The sequence below is a fragment of the Drosophila arizonae genome, chromosome 2 (genome assembly GCF_054131065.1).
Source record: "Drosophila arizonae isolate 15081-1271.41 chromosome 2, UAZ_ARI_1.0, whole genome shotgun sequence".
Lineage (NCBI taxonomy): Eukaryota > Metazoa > Arthropoda > Insecta > Diptera > Drosophilidae > Drosophila > Drosophila arizonae.
This window is the reverse complement of record NC_142922.1, coordinates 22,589,680-22,610,046: the sequence shown is the minus strand read 5'-3', so window position 1 is coordinate 22,610,046 and position 20,367 is coordinate 22,589,680. Positions and strand designations below refer to the sequence as shown.

At 40.2% G+C, this 20,367-nt stretch overlaps 6 protein-coding genes across 6 annotated transcripts; 2 read left to right on the top strand and 4 right to left on the bottom strand.

The window, feature by feature from the left end:
- Positions 1–519: 519 nt before the first annotated feature.
- Positions 520–1,291, top strand: Pdf (Pigment-dispersing factor). The gene has a single exon (XM_018001246.2). It carries the CDS (start codon positions 633–635, stop codon positions 930–932), a length of 300 nt encoding a protein of 99 aa, XP_017856735.1. The 5' UTR covers positions 520–632; the 3' UTR covers positions 933–1,291.
- On the bottom strand, positions 949–3,449 carry LOC108609287 (golgin subfamily A member 7). Its single transcript, XM_018001043.2, has 4 exons — positions 3,331–3,449; positions 2,723–2,867; positions 2,502–2,654; positions 949–2,437 (listed from the first exon to the last, which is right to left on the bottom strand). Exons 1-4 carry the CDS (start codon positions 3,432–3,434, stop codon positions 2,297–2,299), a joined length of 543 nt encoding a protein of 180 aa, XP_017856532.2. The 5' UTR covers positions 3,435–3,449; the 3' UTR covers positions 949–2,296.
- A 299-nt stretch (positions 3,450–3,748) lies between these two features.
- On the top strand, positions 3,749–6,170 carry LOC108621497 (elastase-1). The gene is made up of 5 exons (XM_089462725.1): positions 3,749–4,019; positions 4,081–4,243; positions 4,617–4,721; positions 4,796–4,914; positions 4,983–6,170. The coding sequence occupies exons 1-5, from the start codon at positions 3,899–3,901 to the stop codon at positions 5,330–5,332; spliced, it is 858 nt and encodes a 285-aa protein (XP_089318851.1). The 5' UTR covers positions 3,749–3,898; the 3' UTR covers positions 5,333–6,170.
- LOC108609019 (organic cation transporter protein) lies at positions 5,330–11,167 on the bottom strand. Its single transcript, XM_018000688.2, has 7 exons — positions 10,071–11,167; positions 7,770–8,216; positions 7,557–7,711; positions 7,326–7,494; positions 7,118–7,259; positions 6,269–6,422; positions 5,330–6,201 (listed from the first exon to the last, which is right to left on the bottom strand). Exons 1-7 carry the CDS (start codon positions 10,184–10,186, stop codon positions 5,678–5,680), a joined length of 1,707 nt encoding a protein of 568 aa, XP_017856177.1. The 5' UTR covers positions 10,187–11,167; the 3' UTR covers positions 5,330–5,677.
- A 3,055-nt stretch (positions 11,168–14,222) lies between these two features.
- Positions 14,223–16,415, bottom strand: shps (putative monoamine oxidase sheepish). The gene is made up of 3 exons (XM_018001046.2): positions 15,955–16,415; positions 15,717–15,899; positions 14,223–15,663 (listed from the first exon to the last, which is right to left on the bottom strand). The coding sequence occupies exons 1-3, from the start codon at positions 16,335–16,337 to the stop codon at positions 14,796–14,798; spliced, it is 1,434 nt and encodes a 477-aa protein (XP_017856535.1). The 5' UTR covers positions 16,338–16,415; the 3' UTR covers positions 14,223–14,795.
- A 1,536-nt stretch (positions 16,416–17,951) lies between these two features.
- LOC108609112 (Organic cation transporter) lies at positions 17,952–20,367 on the bottom strand. The gene has a single exon (XM_018000809.2). The coding sequence runs from the start codon at positions 19,808–19,810 to the stop codon at positions 18,134–18,136; it is 1,677 nt and encodes a 558-aa protein (XP_017856298.1). The 5' UTR covers positions 19,811–20,367; the 3' UTR covers positions 17,952–18,133.

The window sequence follows — 20,367 nt, the reverse complement described above, 5'->3', positions numbered from 1 at the left end:
AGATATAAGAGCAAAATGATTTAGTTGCCTCGTCAAGGTCGTATTAGATTCAAATATTAGGTCTACAAATATTTAGTCAATATTAAGTCGAGTCTATGAACGGAGCGACATGGGGGCTGTGTTATTTTGGTAATAGTCGTAAAAAAGAATTTAAGAACTAATTTTATGTGGCGCTCAGTCTAAAATTAATCAGAGTACGCCCACAATGTATGCGCTTGTTAACCAGGATAAGCAAATAGAGCGCAAATCTGATGCTGTTGTCATTGGCGTTGTCATTCCCGTTCCTGTTCCCGCTGTTTGTGGTACGCACATAAAATGGTGCATAATCAAATATTAGCCATGAGGCGAGCTCTCGCAGGAAACCTTTATTTGCCTTATTTGCCTGCGACTGGCATATATTTACCCTGGAAGTGACATCGAGACGCAGACGTAAGATGGCCCCGAAGTACATACCATGCGATGTCCTGCTGTGATTTATCTAACCGAACTGTTCCACGCCAACTGCTATATAAATGCAGTTGCCAATTGGGATTTGTTCATTCACAAGCTGCAAGTAGCTCGATACCCAGTGACTGTGCCGCCTCCTCTTGCTGTTTACGCTCCTGTTCTCCTCTTGCTGTCGTCCCTTGACAATGGCTCACAACAGCCTGACTGTGGCTCTGCTGGCGCTGGCCTGTTGCCTCTGCTGGTCTCTAGTGGAGGCTTCGCCCGACGAGGAGCGCTATGTGGAAAAGGAGTACAATCGAGATCTCTATGACTGGATTAACAATGTCGCACGCTATGGACGTGTCCAAATGCCAGCCACACTGTGCAAGTATCCAAACTATCTGGCCAATTCGCTGAACAACAATATGCGCATGCCCAAAAGGAATTCCGAGCTGATCAATTCGCTGCTCAGCTTGCCCAAAAATATGAACGAAGCGGGCAAGTAGATGATGGAAAGTGAACCATTTACAACTCGTTCGATAATAATGATATAGATACGATTTATGATATATGATATACATAGAGAAGAAAGACGGTATATTACTAAGTATAAAAGTCGCTTTAGAATTTCTAAACAATATATACAAACAAAAATGCAAAGGAAAAAAAAAACAAACAAAAAATATATATGTATATCTAGTTCTTAAGCCTAAGTTCTTCAATTTCCACATGACTCTCAAAAAATTCACCAATTGCCTGCAAAAATTGTCTTACAAATTTATGCGCATTTTCTGGCAGCTACAAATGTAAACCTTTAAGTAAACTATTTAAAAGAAAATTAAAAATGAAAATATGTTAAAACATATTTAGCTTTAACTTCGAATTTTTATGATAATATTTATTTGAGCCAAGTGAAGCGCTGAACGCAAATAGCTCGCAGATATTCAACCCAGGCAACAATTTTTTATGTTTTTTAGGCTTCTATTTTTTTATTTTTTTTTATTAAAAATTGAACAATTCTTCACTTGGTTATCTCAATATATCTCTATATATATTTATATATATATATATATATATATATATATATTTATATATATATATATGTGTAAGTTCATTTGGCGCTCTTTCGAAAACGTTCAAGAGTTGTGTATAAAACTTTATGTATTTTAAATATTTAAAGGTTTTTCTCATTTAGTTATTATGTGCTACAATTAGATATTTGTATTTGCACTAAAGCAGAATGTTTTAAATCGAATTGAAGATTAGATGCTTAAATCAAATATAGAATATTAAATGTATTAACAAAAATTTGTTAAATTAGTTAAATAAAAATACAATAACATGTGCAAAATTTATGTATGTGTGTGGGTGATTGTTTGTTTGTTTCTTTGTATAAGTAAATGTATGTAACTATGTTTTTAGCTCAAATGCAGTATCAGTAGCTTTTCACTTAATCAACTAGCAACGCGCCTCTCGCTAACGCATAAATACTCATACTAACTAACACGTTAAGGTTAAACTCTGCCTTGGCTAACAAACTGTTAAACATATCGCTCATTTGACTGTGACATCAATGCAGCTCTTTCACTTATGACTAATGCACGTGCTCCACAAATAAAAATGAAGATGCGTAGATCCATTGAAAGGTCTCATCCTAGCGTCGATCCCTTTGAGCATGCACTCTGTCTCGCATTTTTGCACTTGTTTTTAAATGTTTTAATAAAGCTTTGAGGGGGGAACACACGAAATGGCTTTTGACTTGTTGCGGTTTCTGTTTTCTTTTTTTTTGCTGTTGTTGTCGACACAGATGTTCTGCGACACCGCAGATGCCTCACATGAAAAACTCATTGGCTGAATGCGAAAGCGGAAGTCACGTTCGCCCCGGACGATCAAATATGGTTATCTCTATAACGCGAAGACCACGAAAGGTTGGATCGATCAATTGCAGACCCTTTGGATTGTAAATGCGTTCATTTTGGGAAGCAACAAATTTGGAAATCTTACGCAGCGTCTGTGTAGAAAAACAGATTAACAAATTAAGTCAATGTACCAAATATTTCAATAGCTAGGCTCACCTTTTCGTAATGTGTCTCAGAGCACATATATATCAAGTACGCTGTTATACAACCTATACAGCCCTCGCAGTAGGTGCTGCACGAGCCCTCCTCTGCCTCGGCATAAAATTCGTTAAGCCTGTTAATCGTCGCCTCAAAGACGTGCCGTTCAATCTATGAAAATCAAATGCAAAATATGGTTCAGGTCTATCTCACTTTTTTTCGGGTTAACCGTTACATACCATGCCATCCAGCTCTGGGGGTAGTCTAGTATGAAACTTCACTGAGGTGCCATCGCTATAGTCCCGTTGTATGAAGACCTTGCCGCCATGCAAAATGGTTGGATTGCTCGTTGATGGTGTGCCACCGCCTTGTGACATTATTGTACTGTAAAAATCCCATAATCCATTGATTAACTGAATCTGCATGAATCGATACATTTGGTACGTCGCGATCATTTTGTACGGACAAAAAAAAAATAGATAAACAAACAAACAAAACCAGCAACAACAATAAGAATTTGCAAAGCCCACTTTGACTTGCTCAGCAAAAAAAAAAAAAAAAAATCATTAAAAAAAAAATAGTGAGTTAAGGGTGGGGTTCAGGCCCATAGCACTTGGCCTTGTGGCTATCCCAGTATTGATAACTGTTAATAATTAGAAATAACTAGTTTGATATTAGAATACTCATATCACTTGCATGACCTAGGCATAATTTATTACAAACAAAACAAAAATTAGTAGCTTCAACTTAAACTGTATGTAATCTGCTATGCATTTATGTTTCAACAAATCAAAATATGCAACAACTGAGTGCACAAGGTTAAAGTTTTTAATGCACTTGTTTATACCTTATTATATTTGATATTAGTTCAGCAATTAATAAAAAATTAATGAACAATTTACACTTACAATTCGCAACGCACGTAACGTGTACACAATGGCGTCTGACCATTCACAGTTTTCGTCTACAGTTAATCAGCTGTTTACCAAAAACAGTGTGGCCATCGCTTTGTACTACCATAATATCATACCGGTGCTGCCAGACCGCTTTTCCAGGTTGCTGAGTTGCCGTTGAAGTTTCAAACCGTTCAGCCAGCCTTGAGATGAATGAACCCTTAGAGATATGTAATCTAATAGATATGTATATAATCATAACTAACTGTCGATTTAGTAAACTCCACTTGAAAAGCTGCTCTAGCAAAGTTCGATGACGCCGCCCGCAGTAGAGATTTCAAAACATACAACAAACGCATTCCCATTGAATTATTTGCACAGCTTGTGAACGCTTGCGCTTACATTTCTTTTGTGTTTTGTATTTATTATTACTTATATTTTTTTGTATTATTTATTCTAAAAACTGTTTTGCTCTATTTGAAAATGGTTATAGTATGCTTAGTATCTTGACAAAGTTCCAGCATGAGAGCTGCTTTCATTTGTCTTCTTAAATGCCTTTTGCATTTAATTTGCCTAAACGTTCTTTGCGTCAGAGATTCTCTTGCCGTGCCCATTGTTGGGGGCCGCATTGTGTCTAGCGTGGGCAGTATTCTAAAATCAATTGGATATTGAGAGTCATACTAAGCCTTCAATTCATATTACAGATGGCGCCGCGAAGTATCCCTTTATGGTGTCACTACAAGATGTGGTGAGTGAATATGGAAACGATGTCAATGCTACCCAGAAGCGGGTATATCAGCACTTCTGTGGCGGAAGCATCATTAGTGAGCGCTGGATACTGACTGCGGCGCACTGTGTCTGGAGAAAGTAAGTATGGGTAGAGAAAGACAAGAAGGGGGAAGAAAGAGATAGAGAACGGATTTAGGGTTAGGAGAAACGGCAAAGCAGGAGAATATATACAAAAAATGTTTCATTAAAAATTATATATTTTGCTTACGTTGAAAATATTTTAGACGGGTCGATGTTTATTTTATTTTATTTATTTTTTTTTTTGCAATAGAGCAATTGAATTTTTTTTTAGTAATTTTAATTAAAAATTATTTTTTCTACATTTCAAAAAAATTATATAAATAGAATTGATAAGTGAACTATGCGAAATTAAGACACATTCTCCACTTAAGATATATGTGTATAATATAAACTTTGATTAATTAATATAAACTATAATTGAAACTTACAGAAGGATTGAAAACATAGTCGCTTTCATCGGCTATGAAAATATTGAAAATGTGGAAAATCTAAAACCCTATTGTGTGAAGAGTGCAGAATATATTTACTTTCAGCCGTAAGTATGAAAGTTTTCAATCTATATTAGAAACCTAAATATTATTCAATACGCATATGTGTATATATTTATAGTTCCAACTACCGCAATGATATCGCACTGCTCCATCTGAAGCGCCCCTTCAAAGGACAATTGGCCACGGACTTGCAGTTCGCTCAGCTGCCGCCGCATGGAATGAAGCCCAATAGCAGTGGTGGATACACAAGTCGATTAATTGCTTCAAAGCCCAAGGCTTATCCTTTTCACAAATTGTGATTTCAGAATCGTGCAGAATAATTGGATACGGCGCGACGAGGCATGCTGGGCCATCGCAGAAGCAGCTCTTCGAGGCCGAGGTGCGGGTGATTGGGAATCAGCAATGTCGCGATATTATCGGCCACATTTGGGCGCCCAAAAACGATGCGAATACGGTCTGTGCGCTGGGCAACAATCAGGACTCGTGCCAGGGCGACTCGGGTGGTCCGCTAATATGTCCATATGGCGCGAATGGTCGGGAATACATTTACGGACTTGTCTCCCACGGCCTGACCTGCGGCATTCCTGGCATGCCCAGCATCTACACGGTGACGCGACCCTACTACGAATGGGTGCAGCTGCTCATCCAGAAGTAACGATTATACATATAATTTATTAATTATACTATATCGAAACAGAAAACATTCACGAATATACATACATGAAACGATGCACATATATATATATATGTATATATGACAATGCAAGGAAGAGTAAAATTAACAATTACGCATAGAAAAAAACTTAGGTCTAGAGTACTGGTAGTATTACAATTGTACGATAAGCACATAGATATATAGTATACATATATACCTACATGTATGGGTATATATATATATTTATATATATATATATATACATACATGTACAGGTATACAGGGTTAGGTATATATAGGTTTGATTTAGACTAATTTAACTAGCTGCAGATGGACCGGCAGGGGCTACTGTTTTTCAGGCCCACTCTCTATGGCTGGTACGTCCTCCACCTTGTCGGTCAGCTTGTCCGTGCCGGTTTCGGGCAGTGTAAGCGTCAGCAGACCAGCTACTAGAACGCAGCAGCCGCATATGGTTGTCGGAATGTACCAGCCAAGGGCGCCCAGGACATCGACCACATACGGTGCTGATATGGAGCCAACATGCGCCCACGTCGAGCAGGTGCCCAGCGCCGAATTGCGTATCTCGGTGGGATACAGCTCAGCGGTGTAGAGCGTCACCACCGAGTAGGTGGCGCTGATGCCAAACCGACCCAGCATTGCAAACGATACGATCCACGTGGTGCTGCCAGAGGGCACGGACAGCACCAGCAGCAGCGAGACGCCCGTCAACATGAAGAGGAACATGGTGGTGATGCGACGACCCGTGTAGCGCAGCATTATCACAGGCACCACGTACGACGGTATATCCACGACACCTGTGGCCACAATGTACAGGTAGCGACTGACCGAGAAATTGGCGGCATTCAGAGCTACGAGAGTTTGAATGTTATTTTGATTGTACCAAGTACATATTTATAGCTGATCTTGCAATCTTACCCGTTACATAGTAACTCAGTGAGGTGACACAGAACATGAAGTACGACGTGAATATATATCGGCGTACCTTCGGATTGGCGAAGAGCTCAATAATTGACTTGAGTGGGCCATTCTTTAGCTTCTCTACAAGTGAAGCATTCGTGGCAGACTCCAACTAAATGAAAAGAAATTGCAAATGTTATAATAATCAAGTAAACTTATGCTTAACGCCAAGCAGTGACTTTCAAACTGTAATTTCTGAATGAATGAGCTAGATTTAAAATCACATCATTCGAGAATAATTTTCTTAGATTATCACTATACGACTGTGGCTTTAAGACTGTTTCTGAACTGGATTCCATTTACTTAAGAGCAATCTAAGCAGCTCACACAGACTCAAGTCGTACAGGCCAGTGACCTTTCAACTGTGTTTTGTGTTGAGACCGATTTTAAACTAATCTCAACCAGTTCTCTTCTACTTCTTAGTGACACTTAGACTGTAAGTCGAATGCAATGGCTTTTAAACTGTGATTCTTATGGAGTACTGACGAGATTTCATTTACTGAAACGAATCTTTAGCACGATCATGATCATCTGTTGCTTCACGTGCTACTGATTAGACAAAGCTAAAAATAAATCACCGATTATGGACGTGCGGTGACTCTCAGACTGTGATCTTTTGTCAAATTAATCTTAACAAAACTGACGCCTCTACCAATCTCGATCGTCTCCAGTTGCTGTCACACGCAGACCATCAAATGCAGCCTATTATGCGGTCTATGTTGTATTTAAAGTGGAATTTGTCGCCTGACAACCAACTAATATATAATATATTTATTGAGGATGAGTGGGAAAGATCTTAGTACACACCGTCTTCTTATCGCTGCACGTCTCGGTGGCTGTCGCAATCGTGGGCTGAATATCATAATGGCTGGGCTGACCGAAAAGAATTTGGTAGACACGATTGTAGCGCTGCTTTGTTATAAGCCAACGCGGCGATTCATTCATCAAACTAAGGAAAGCAGGAATACACATTATATATAAATTAAAGATATATTAATATCCAAGGTCAACCCACTAGCAATTAAGGATCAGCAGCAGTGAGGGCATGGTCAAGGCCAGTTGCAGATAGCGCCAGGGCTGGATCAGATAGCCTACGATGGCCAGCAGGATCATGCCCACAGGATACGAGGCAGAGAACGCAATGGACATCCAGGTACGATGCTTCAGGCAAATATTCTCCACAACTAGAGGAAGAATGATGATAATCATCAATTATAATCATATATAAAAGATATCTTATACGTACTCATTGTAAATGCAGGATAGAATAGGCCTGACGAGGCTGAGCCCAGGGCAAAGCGACCAATCAGAAAGACGCTGTACCATGGCGTGAAGGTGCAGAAGATGCTGCCGACAATGAAGAAGGCGGCGCCCAAAGTAAACGAGGTCTTCCGACCAAATCTAGAAAGTAGATAATACATGTAACGATTGAAACTATTTTCGATTAGAGTCGACTTACTTGTCAGCCAATATGCCAAAGCTGAAGGAGCCGCAGAACTTGCCCAGCGACAGGGCCACCTGTGCGGAGGTGCGCTGAATGCTTCGCTCACAGGTGAGCTCCCAGTCGGCCACGAATGTTGTCTCCGGCTCGGCATACTCGTAGCTGCCCTTGGTCTTGCAGGACACCACGCTCGGCTTATTGATCTGAGCCATGCGCCGCGTGTAGTTGAGTGCCGATGAGTAGGACATTCGACTCAGGTGCTCGTAGTCCCAATCCCAGATGGTACAGCCGCCAGACTCCAGTTCATATTCGCTAATGCTGCGCTTCTCCGCCAGAGTCCAGTTGGTGTGCTGCAGTGCATCAATGCCGCACCACTGGTCATCGGGCAAATGGCCGAGCAGCGTATAGGACGACACATGGAATCCGTTCAAAATGTTTGGCGTGACGCACAGAAAGAAGATAGCCCTATGAAAAGAAACGCAAATAGTTAGAACGAAGTGCAAATTGTCCATTTAAACACACGAATCGGTGAAATTGTTTTGATAAAGTTTCACCTGGCGCTAATTAATACGATTTAGATATTTAACAGATGTATATTTATCTATAGCTCGTATTGTGACACGCAAATTTAATCTTTCGCACATTCACACAAATTTCTGATTTTTAAACACCCCGCGCTCGTCTTTTCTATAATAAAGTTGATCTAGCTGGGAATGACCGACTAGGAAACACGCTATACTTTTAAGTCGAGCTACTCTATAACTCTATATATATATTCGTAGCAATTGAACTATGAAGATTTCTAACAAGATATCAGAGTTCATGAAAACATGGGCTATACCTTTGTATAGCCTTGATCTTTATCAAGTCTAATATTCTTACCAGCTTGATTTTAATATTAATTATCCAACTTTTTTTTTTTTTTTGGTAAATTCGATATATCTATAGTTAATCACGTCTATAGAATTTGAGCATGCCAAAAAGAGACTCAGAAAATAATATCCGAATTCAGAGAGTGTACAGATATATGTATATATTATAATATATTATAATAATAGTCTCTAAGTCTTATAATAGTCTCTCGAGAAATGCACTGTTTTTGCATTCATTAATAATTACATTGACATATACTTCCTCCTAACCATATTGCCCATTATTTACCCTTCCCCAACGATTAGCGGATATAATAGCATTATTGATCGCTGATCAAACTATTAAATTCCACTAATAATTGCGAGAACGAAAATGTTGCGAAGGTTAGTGACACATTCCACAATCCAAACATGGAGTCGGGCTCACGATTATATCTATTTAAAAAATTCAGCACATGATGTGCTGAATATGCGAAGCATATGTGTGTACGTCGTATTACGACTTCCAATATATAAATACATATTGAAAATGTATTCAATGTAAGCGTCATCGTCGCCGAATCGTTTGTCCAACCGGGAAACCGGAACGCAATGCGCAATATTTACATATTTCAAATATGTTTTTTTTTTTATTTCTTCTTGGAGTAAATCGTTAAAATTCAAAGCAGTCTGACTTTTATTTAGAAGTTGTTTAATCTTTAATGTTTGTTCAGATACTAGTTTTTGGCAGTTCAGCGACTGTCCTTGGGTTAACGCCGCCCTCTCAATATCGGCATCAATATTCCACTTACTCAACTGAACCTCCTTGAGGCAATGCAAAAAAGAGCAGTATATATACATAAATAGGTATACATATACATATATAGTGATAATCATAATGAGTACCGGTTTCAAACACAAGTATGTTATGTAGATTGCTAACCCGATTCACTTTAGAATCGGTTATCAGGTTGTGCCGTATAGATTATCGTTAACGGACACGATTTGTCTATTATTAATCCAGTGCATTGACTGCTCCGACATGGCTGCACATAAGTAATACGAGACTAGAGTTCCTCAATCCCAATACAAATTATATATGTATGTCAATCACGTGGCGTGCTCTGAATATTAGACTTTGGTGTAACTATTGTGTCGAAACATGTACAGCTATAAATAATTTTTATAAACTATTAAGTAACTTAGTTACTTGTGTTATGCCTGAACTGAAATTCTCAGACTAATACTTGGTAGAGTCTGTTTAGCTAAATCAGTTTTAAGTGCATTTTTCCCAGTTCTATTACAGTTCCAGCTGATCTTGAACTTTTAAGTGTTTCTTTTTTTTCCTTTTTTTATGAATTAAATCATATAATCGTGAACTGATACCCGTATTACAGAAAATGTTTACTTTATAAATTAATTATATATATAAGATATATTTATGAGTCATTAGGAAACCCCCGGTTACCACACAAAGGCGCCGCCACTGCCAACAATTTCCAATTGCTTTGTTAGCAAATCCTTCATGCTCTGCTCAGTGATGAGCTCTCTAGTTTTTTCCAGATTATCCTTTGAGTTGGTCATTTTTGCACTTATCTTTATCACAGATTCTTTATAAATTTATATTAATATAAATGTTATTATATATATGATTATATGTCACACTCGAAGACGCAAACAAAAATTTGATAAGAGTTCAAATTGAGAATTAATCCAAAAATAGACAATAATAGGTCGTTCCACTTGGTTGAAGAACTTTAAGCTAAACACATTTTCACACTGATCTCGGCTCTGAAACCAGATTCGCGTATGACAGTCTATATATGTATTATCTATGCCAATCAATTGCTCACAAAAGTCACGGATTTAATTTTGCGTATATATTCTATATATGTACATTTATATATATGTATATGCGTATGAATCTATAGAATTTGTTGCGTCCAATTGTCGGGTGATTACGAGTGCATTAACACGGCGTATAGCCTCTGACATGGGTCTTGGGAGCTATTATCCGTCTCTTGGTTTCTCCGTAGTTCTCCAGTAGCACTGATAATACCTCAAATATAGACACGATTGACCGAAATGCAATGGCAATTGCGATAGGCAAATGCAGAGCTGATTTCTGTTTTCTCTCTCCCTCTTTCTCTTTCTCTTTTTTTGTTTTTGTTTTCACTTTCACTTTTAGAATTTTCTTTACGGTTGATCTTTCTAATGTTCTATTCTCTAGTTTTGCTCTAGGCACATGTTGTTGTTGTTTTCTTTAGTCAACTACACGTTGTTGTTTTTACAATTCACTTGTCAAAAATGTTTCTTATATGTTAAAATAAACATAAAATTGAATTCAATTCAATTTGTGTGTGTGTTGCTGTTTTTTCATTCTTTCATTCTTTCTTCTACTTTTCTTTTTTTATAATAAGCAGCTGCGCGGCAAACGTTTCTAATTTTGAATGAACTTTCGAGCGCGTGTAGCGTGCGCCTTATGCGATGCAGTCGCTTGCAATGCTACCAACTACTTGCCGCTTCGGAGGCGTCTCACAAACTAAGCCCAAGGGAGGTCGATCGCAGCGTTTTGTACTAGCCGCCCGCTCGCCAGACTAAACAGACTCGCCATATGCATACATACATGCATACTACACTCACCCATAAGCAGAGTATACGCACTCTCATTACACTGAGACGCGAACACGCGTTGCTCTGGATTCGGCTCTGCTTCGATAGCATTCGGCTACAGCTCTTCCCGTTTCATTTTCCATTTACTTTTGCCTGGAATTTACGTAGTGTGCGTGAGTGCGTCTATGTGTGTGTGTATATGAGTGTACTTGTGGTGCATTCCATTTTTGAAATCATTGCGCGTTTGTTAAAGAGATTATTTTCTAGTGACAATGGCACACTACAGAGGGCGGGAAGTAGCATATTAGGCTAATGTATTCTGGTCATAGAAAAGAAATTTGATTAATAATCGTTCTATTGTGTGTTATTTTCGTTATTTGGATAAACGTTAAAAAAATTCCTTTTAATTTATATAGCCACAACTAGAGGCTTAAATTCAACTTATCCACCTAATATATATAGTATGAATGAAATATATTTATTTTTATCTTCATTATTGAAACAGTTCTCTTTCAGTGTAGGCATCATGATCAGTGTTGCCAGATTAGCTATTTAATAGCATTTTTAGCTATTTTTGAACCCTAAATGCTATGAAAATTTTGAAAATGCTATTAGCTATAAATTTAGCTATTTTACAAACGAATATTTTGAACTTGATTTTAGTATTTAAAGCACAAAAAAAAAAAAACATTTTTCGATTAAGTCCCAAATTGTACCACTGACCAGAGAACAGTAATGATCTGTGATTCTACGTAATGATCTGCGCGATACTACCACCACGACTTTATCGTACTTATACCGTCACTAGTTGTGAATTTACACCATCGCTAATTCTTCTTGGCGCGCTTCTTGGCATTAATTGTTAAGCAGAAATTTCGTGATTCCTGGAAAACAATCACCGAATTTAAGGATTGGATTAAGGAGGATGAGTCGGACAACACGCGGGCGTATTGTATATACTGCAAATGCAGTGTTTTTGCCAAATTGCACGCTATTAAAATGCATGCCGCGAAAAAAAACATAAAACTGGCGCCTTTGGGCAAAAAATTTAAACATTTTTCCATGATTCCATTTAAACATGATTCCAGTTAATCAAAAATATATTTCTGATGATGATTTGGATGTGGACCAAATTGTAACATTATTAAATAACATTTAAAAATAAAATTTTAAGTAAATGCATAATGCATAAAGGTTTCAGCTATTTTGTAAGCTATTTTAAAATTTGTTTAGCTATTTTCAGCTATTTTTTAAAGACGATTTTGCTATTTTTATGTCTCAAAACCTGGCAACACTGATCATGATTGCAGCTCAAATGAAGCGAAACTCTCATCCCCTAATTTTACAGCTGTGACAGGCAATCAATCTCTCTGCCTAGCCGAACCCAAAAACATTTTTTTTATTTTCGCACAGGATCTTCACTCTAAACGAAGACAATTGCCGTTACAAAATAATGCACGAGCGCTCTTTACAACAATTAAATATGTACGCTGTATAATAAGTATATATATATATATCGTATATATGTATTAATTTACATTTTGTCTGCATTACATTACAAACATTAGCATTCGCATGGTCGCCAGCTCTGTGATGTTTGTTGTTGTCTCCTAATTCCGTTATTTGGAATTACGTAATTAAGAGCAACGCTCTTAATTTTCTTGATAGTGCAAAGAGCAAAGAACCCATTGTCAAAAAGAAATCAAATAACCATTTTTACATTGTGAATGAATAATATGTAAATGATATGTTGAACCTCTCTCTAATGCGGAAGGCACAGAATTTACATAAGCTATTGATAGTACAGGGTCTTGATTGTTCTCACTGCAATGTTGTATTTCTGATGATTTCTTGTGAGAATATTTTTCCACTTGAGTAACTCTTGAACTTGCAATATTAATGTCCATAAAGATATGTTTTTTTTTTTCTCTTATTCTTTGTATTCATCTTTAATTGATTTGATGAGAATGACAAACGCAATGATTACGATCTTTATAAGAGTTATCAAACTGGAACCAGATTTCTATGCATTGAACCCACTGAGTGAGGTTAACTGTATTAGCGTTTAGATAACATACATTTCAATTCAAGAGCTCTCAAGTCTGGCCAAGCTCAATTAATCCAGACAAATGATTTTGACTACGTCAATCGACCGCTCGATACCGATATCAATGGATGTACGTAAGCAACAGCCATGGGGCTAAGCTCTGACTGCTTGCAGGGTATGCAACAGTCAACGTTTTACATAAGCTTTTATTTTTGTGAACATTTTTAGTGTATCACCTGAATGTACCTCTTAAATTATTGTTCAGCTTTTCTCATGCATATAATTATATATGAGAATCGCATGGAAAGGAGCATGTCTAATATGTATACATATTAATAATTGAGAACAGCCAAATGATGGATGCATGAATGACGATCAACTGCGAGGCAAGTATAAAAATAGAGAATACTTTCAATTTATTTCGAATTAAATAAATAAATGCACAGGGGCGTATACCGTTGACATTTTAATTGGGTTTACCTGGGCGGGTCTCCAGTTTGATCGTTGTTATTGTTGTTGTTCCTTTAGTCTTTGTTTGGGGGCAGCGCACGTGCAGCTTTTATTGGATATCGGTTACAAGATTCAAGTGCATAAATGCCGTTAAGCTCGTCATTTATGCAGGCCACGTAACCAGACACGCCCACACTTTCACGCGTAGCACTCATTCATCAATAATATTCTTATATGTATGTCATATATGCTTGGCACTAATCTAACGAAATTGACCTAATTCAATTTATCTTGAGTGACCGAAAAATAAAACTTGATTCCACTAAACAACTCGAGAACTTATCATAATGTCTACAAATACTACCTTGGATACTAGTGCAGGCAGTCAAACTAGAATATTGACTTTGTACAGTGAATACGATCAAGTACTTGAATGTTGAATACCCTGAGAGGTGATGATTATATTTGATGTATCCCCCATAATTTTTCCACAATTTTACAGATATGATCTTTGAACCTTGCAGATGGACAATTCTTTAATATCTCCAAAATCCTACATCATTTTGTAAATAAATTTGGCTTTGAACGGTTATTATTAGTAATATTCAATTAATCTTAATGCCACCGATTCCATTTTACATATAATTTTGTTATACAGGATATTTGTTCAAATGAGCGGGATTATCTAGATAAACAATTTTGATTGCATCCGATTTTATATGATTATTGAACATGCTTAAAACTCTCGATGCGACAGGTATACATATAAATAATGTCTGTCTCATCTCTAAGAAACCGAAATATAATACTTGGTGCATGATTGAAATTGATGGGATCCAATTTGTTGGCGCTTTTTACTGGAGACGCGACTCTTTAAGTGAATGATTACCCACGAGACGAGCTGGGAATTATGCAAAAATATTTATACTAATCTGTCCAGCAGTGGACGCTAGCGAGTAAATGAAATAATCTACGATATAGTGACCGAGTGCCCGACTATATACCCTGATACTATGTCGCAATGTCAACAGAATTTTGGACGTCTACAATATAAGGAATTTTATAGATATGGATAGGCTTTGCTTAGACGGATTGGTTATAGCTATAGCTGAGGACACAGATCAGACCAACCACAAAGACGCTATAGTAGGCAATGTTGTACAGATTGAGGCGACTGAGCAACCCCGCAATGTAGCTCGTGCTGACACCGGCATAGCGATTCCTCTCGTGAACATCGCTCAAGTCCTGCCATCCAACCACTTGGGGCCGTATCACGAATAAGGCATTTATTGCCGCCCTCAAACCACTCTCCACTGCACCACCCATCAGGTTGCGATTGCTGTTGGCCGCCGACGCTGAGCTGGACCAGATGACTCGATTCCAGGGCTTGACCTGTGGCCTATGCAGCGTGGAGCTTAGCTCGCAAGTCAACTGTTTGTAGTTCATGGGGTCGAGCATTTCCTCGCCAAACTGCTCTGCCAGCACATCCAGCACAGTATCTCGCACGGTGCCGGCCTGCTCCTCCGTGTGCAGCATGTAGCCGGAGTACTGCGACGAATTGCTCTCGTAGCCCACCACAAATGGATCGACGTTCAAGAAGAGACCCGAGTATCCTCGGGTTATCCAATACGAATGATCGTAGCGCAAAAAGAATTGAGTTATCTGACCCGTTTGCCGCTTAGCTTTGCCCCGCCCGATTGTGCGGTAGTGTCTGGGTAGCTGTGGCTCGAATTCCAAGGACTCCACCTTGTTCCAAGGTATGGCCAGGATGACGGCCTGGGCTATGTGCCTTTGGCCAGTTGAGTCGGTGACCAGCACATAATTCTTGAAGTGTTGCACCTTAATGGCCTTCGCATCGTACTGGATCTCATTGTGCCTCAACTTTTCGAGCAACGCTCGCAGCAGAGACCTACAGGACAAGCTCAACAGGGATTTCGGCATGGTGAGATAGCTGCGATTGCAATTGAAAAATGTTAAAGAGCAAATGGATCTAGGACTACCTACAGATCAACTAGCACACTCAGTCCACCCGACGTGCTACACAGACACATAAACTCGTCGTACTTAATGTCCTTGGCCGACACTCCGGAGGCCAACGTAACCAGATTGTACATAAACTTCCGGGACAGACTGAAGAACAGATTCTGACATATATGACGCTCCATCGTTGGGATTCGGGTGCGATACCTAAAGACAATGCGTAGATCAGTTGAATGGCTCATCTAAAAGGCTTTCAACCAACTTATAACGAGAGTCGAACTTATTCATGCGCAGATCGAGCATATGGATATAACGCCAAAGCTCAAATTTAGCTAGAGTCGATGTTAGACCACGGTCCAGTTCCCAACAGCGATTCAACGATTCATTTCGGTCGGACTCCTTACGCTCATTGACTGCCACGTTCAGTTGTGTCAAGAAGGCTATTAGCTCCGACTGGTCCTGTTGCACAAAGCGATTTCCCTCGGAGCTAAGCTGGCCGCCGGGCATCGAGCCCTCTTCAATAATTTTCACATTTAGCGTATCGACTTTGTTTAGTATTTTGACTGCGGAGGTTAGCCCGGACAGACCAGCGCCCACTATAAGTACGTCAAGTTCTGGTAGTTCATTGCCAAAAGGTAAGTCCATTGGGAAACTGAAATCGTTTTGACATCTTTAATTTTGGAATCTGAAAGCAAAAACAAATTGACTCAAGCACAGCTCGAAAAAATTAGTTCAATAAATGTTGCATACTCTCAGGATCCCACATAAAAGCAAATCGCTGGGAACTCGGCTAGAAAGTGAATTGTAAGTCCTCCTGGGTATATCAGAAGGTTAGGCTCTATATAATGCAATCTAACTGTGTTGTTAAGGTACTATAATTGCATTGTACAGATTCAACGCTTTCAATAAATATAACAAAAAAAAAAAAAACAGCCAAGTGAAACTCTTGAGTTATACATCTACATCTAAACTGCATTTGCAGTGTAAAAAATGAATCCGAGACGGAGCGAAACACGGTGCAAATCTTGTTGCGCACTTTCAGGCCAAAGCGTAAAATACTTGTTTGAAACTTTGCTACGTCATGGAAGTCCAAACTAATTAGACATACACTTTGAGTATATTAACTTTACTTAAAGTTTATAGCAGAGAAGTGCAGCAACACACTCTCAGGCCGCTTTTATCGTTGAGGTAAAACTATTTTAAGTCACAGATGTCGCAAACATTATTTAATTACTTCAAAACGTTGTTATAATAATGTTTATTAAAGCCATACGAGGTATTCCAGTAATCCCTTTGTGAGCTTATCGTCTTCACAAACTACATTTCATGAATTTACATTTTTAACGTTTAGCTTAACTTATAATATCTTAGATTATGTACTACCATTATCATCAGATGTCTGTGTATGCTATATGTCTACAAAGATAAGCCCTCTTCAATCAGAATTTATAATATAACAATTATCAACTCATATGAATTCATTTTGCAAGTCTCACAATGCAGTCATTAGTCCGTTCAGTTCTGTTTAAACTTAATCATATCAATTTTGACACTACCCATTGAAATTGACACTCATAACAATTTTGACCCTGAGCATAAGTTGTCATCATATCATTTGCGCCACATTTATTCTGGCTAGCTAAATGCACACAGTGTGAATACAGATCAAATGAGCTGCGCCTAATGAAATCAGCCTTCAGACCAGATCAATATTTACTGTTAGCTTAATAATTAAGTATATCTTTTTTATGATTTTTGAACCATGCAAATGACAAAAATAATACAGAATAATAATAGCTGACTGCTGTTGATAAAACCTTTTGAAAATACTGAATCGCTAAACATTTTTGTTATATTAACAGTTTGACTGATAATGTATAACTGTTACAGTTGCTATGGGAACACAATTTGTGATAACAAACAAAAATGCTGCCGTATCCAAAAATAAAAATAAGAGAAGTTTACGTTTCAGCTGATAAAATAAAAGAATATTTTATAACAATTAATAATATATTTACGCTTGATTAAATGATAACAGCTGCTTGTCTGTACAATGAACTCTAGCTAAAGTAGAGCGGCAACACTATGCGCGCTCTCTCTTTCACTCTCGCTTTCGTATCGTTAGCAATGGCGAATCCGTCTCTATGAAGAGACCCACTTCTGTAGCTAATCTAAGTCTATAAAAAATTTATAAGAAATGAATTATTATGAAATATATTATTTAAAAAGAAGAAGAAGAGACACCCTCAATAATGATAATTGTCTTTGTTTCGCTTTGCTTCTCTTTTAATGGAACAATAAATGTATATAATTTGAGTTTCTACAAACGATTTGGTGTACAGTTCGATACACGAATGAGTTGAAATACTTTTTTATCGAATAAATAAATGCAAATTGCTTCAATTCGCTTAAATGTCCACTCCGCTCCGCCTCGGCATCCTTCACCCCTCCTTCGTACTCTTGCCATTGAGCATGCTGTGCAATTCCTCGGCGTGGGGCTCCTCCGTCTGCTTGGACTTCTTGCCAAAGTTTTCGCCATCCGCAATTGTCTCCGGCATCGGCTTGTTCAGCGTCTCCGGCAGCAGCAGCGACAGCAGCCCAGCGGTCAGCGAGAGCGCACCACAGATGACCAGCGGCAGGGGTCGCCAGATCTCGCCCAGCAGATTCAAATACGGAGCCAAAATGCCACCGACGCGCGCCACCATCGAGGAGGCGCCCAGGCCCACATTGCGCACCACTGTGGGAAACTGCTCGGCCGTAAAGATGTACACGGTGCCATAGGACGAGGTAATGGCCAGCTTGCCGATCATGGCGCAGGCAATCAGCAGCCAGTTCATGTCGCTGGGCACGACGATGGTCAGCAGCAGGCTGGCTCCGGCCACGAGCATGGTGCCGCACAGGATGGTGCGACGACCCCAGCGATTGAGCGTAAAGAGCAGCAACAGGTAGCCGGGTATCTCCACGGCGCCGGAGATGACAAAGTTCAGCAGCTGATTGCCGCCCAGATTGTTCGTGTTCCACGAGAGGCCGTAGTAGACGCCGCTGTTCACGAACCAGTCGAAGAAGATGAGCAGCGTCTTGCGCCGCAAGTTGGGATAGCGCAGCAGGTCGAACACGGAGGCTGCTGGCTGGGCGGCGGCCAAGGCATTCTTACGATTAATCTCTTCGGCCTCATCGACTAGCTGGGCGTAGATCTCGCTGGGTATTTCCACACCATTCACCCGGGCCGCCTTCTCGATGATCACGAAGGCCTCGTCCTTGCGCCCCTTGGACAGCAGCCAGCGCGCCGACTCCGGCACAATCCAGTAGTAGCACATGAAGAGCAGGCCGGGCAGCGTGATGGCGATCTGCAGCCAGCGCCAGTCGTGGATGAAGTAGGCAAAGCCCGCGGTCAGCATGAAGCCCACGGAGAAGAACATTTGCACTGTGACCCCTGCGAAGAGGCGATACGTGGCGCCCACCATCTCCATGGCAATGACGTAAGCCACCAGAAACACGCCCGATGTGGTGGCGCCCACAATGAGCCGGGAAATAGTATAGCTGAAATATTCCGGCGCCACGCCAGCCACCACGCCGAAGACCAGCTGCGTCACCAGGGCGGCAAAGAAGGTGGGCTTGCGTCCCAGCTTGTCGCTCAGCTGGCCAAAGAAGAAGCTGCCCAGCAACACGCCCACCATGAACAGCGAGTCGCTGGTGGCGCTCAACAGGCTGCGGCTGCACACCATATTCCACTCGGTGACGGCGCTATTGAGATACTTGGACTGATCGTAGACATAGCTGCTGCACACCACTGCACTCGCATTGCTGGCCGCCGTCCGATTGCCCTCGAGATACTCTGGGCTGTACTCGAGATCGTAGTAGACGCAGGTGTTGGGCTTGCCGATGACGCTGTCGTTGGGATAGACGCGCGGCCACTGCCAGCGGGGCAGCGACTCGAAGCGGGCGGTGGCCGCATCCTCGTGCGGCAGCAGGCAACGGAACTCAGGCCGGGCGAGCAGAAACACTCCAGCCAGCTTGTGGAAGGCGCAGACTATGGCCGGCAGACAGAGCAGCAGGTAGATGCGTTTCTGATACCGCCCAAACTCGCCCAAGTGGGTGATAACGTCGTCGTAGCCCATGGCAGCCGATAGCAGTCAGTCATGCACTGATATATATATATATATATATGTATATGTATGTACCGTCTAATCGTTGTTGCTTTATTGGCAATCACAGCGATCGTCACAGTCGTACGATTTGCAGAGCTTCGAGCGCGCTGTCCAATGGCTGGCGCACAACTCGTTTTGGTCGTTTGTGCCGTTGCGTATACGCCGCGTACTGCCGATAAACTGGCGCGTTATTGGGCAATAAAATGCATACGAATTGAGCCGCTGCGCAGTCCGAAATTGGAATTACGTTCTATGTATATAAAGATTTTCTGCTGGGCCTTGTCAAAGTTGAAGCGCGCAATACGAACCGTTCGTGATCTGCGCCAGAACGCGACTAAGAGCGATATGCAGCAGCTGTTCCGAGCATTTACAAATATCAGAAAGCAAAAACAAAAGCAACAACAGCAACAACAATGCTGACAACGAGGCTATCTACAAACTCCGAGCAGCGCAACGCCGCTCTGCTGCTCAGCATTTGCCAAATCGCAGTTACACGTGTGTCCAGGTAGCCAAATCAGTTGCTCTCC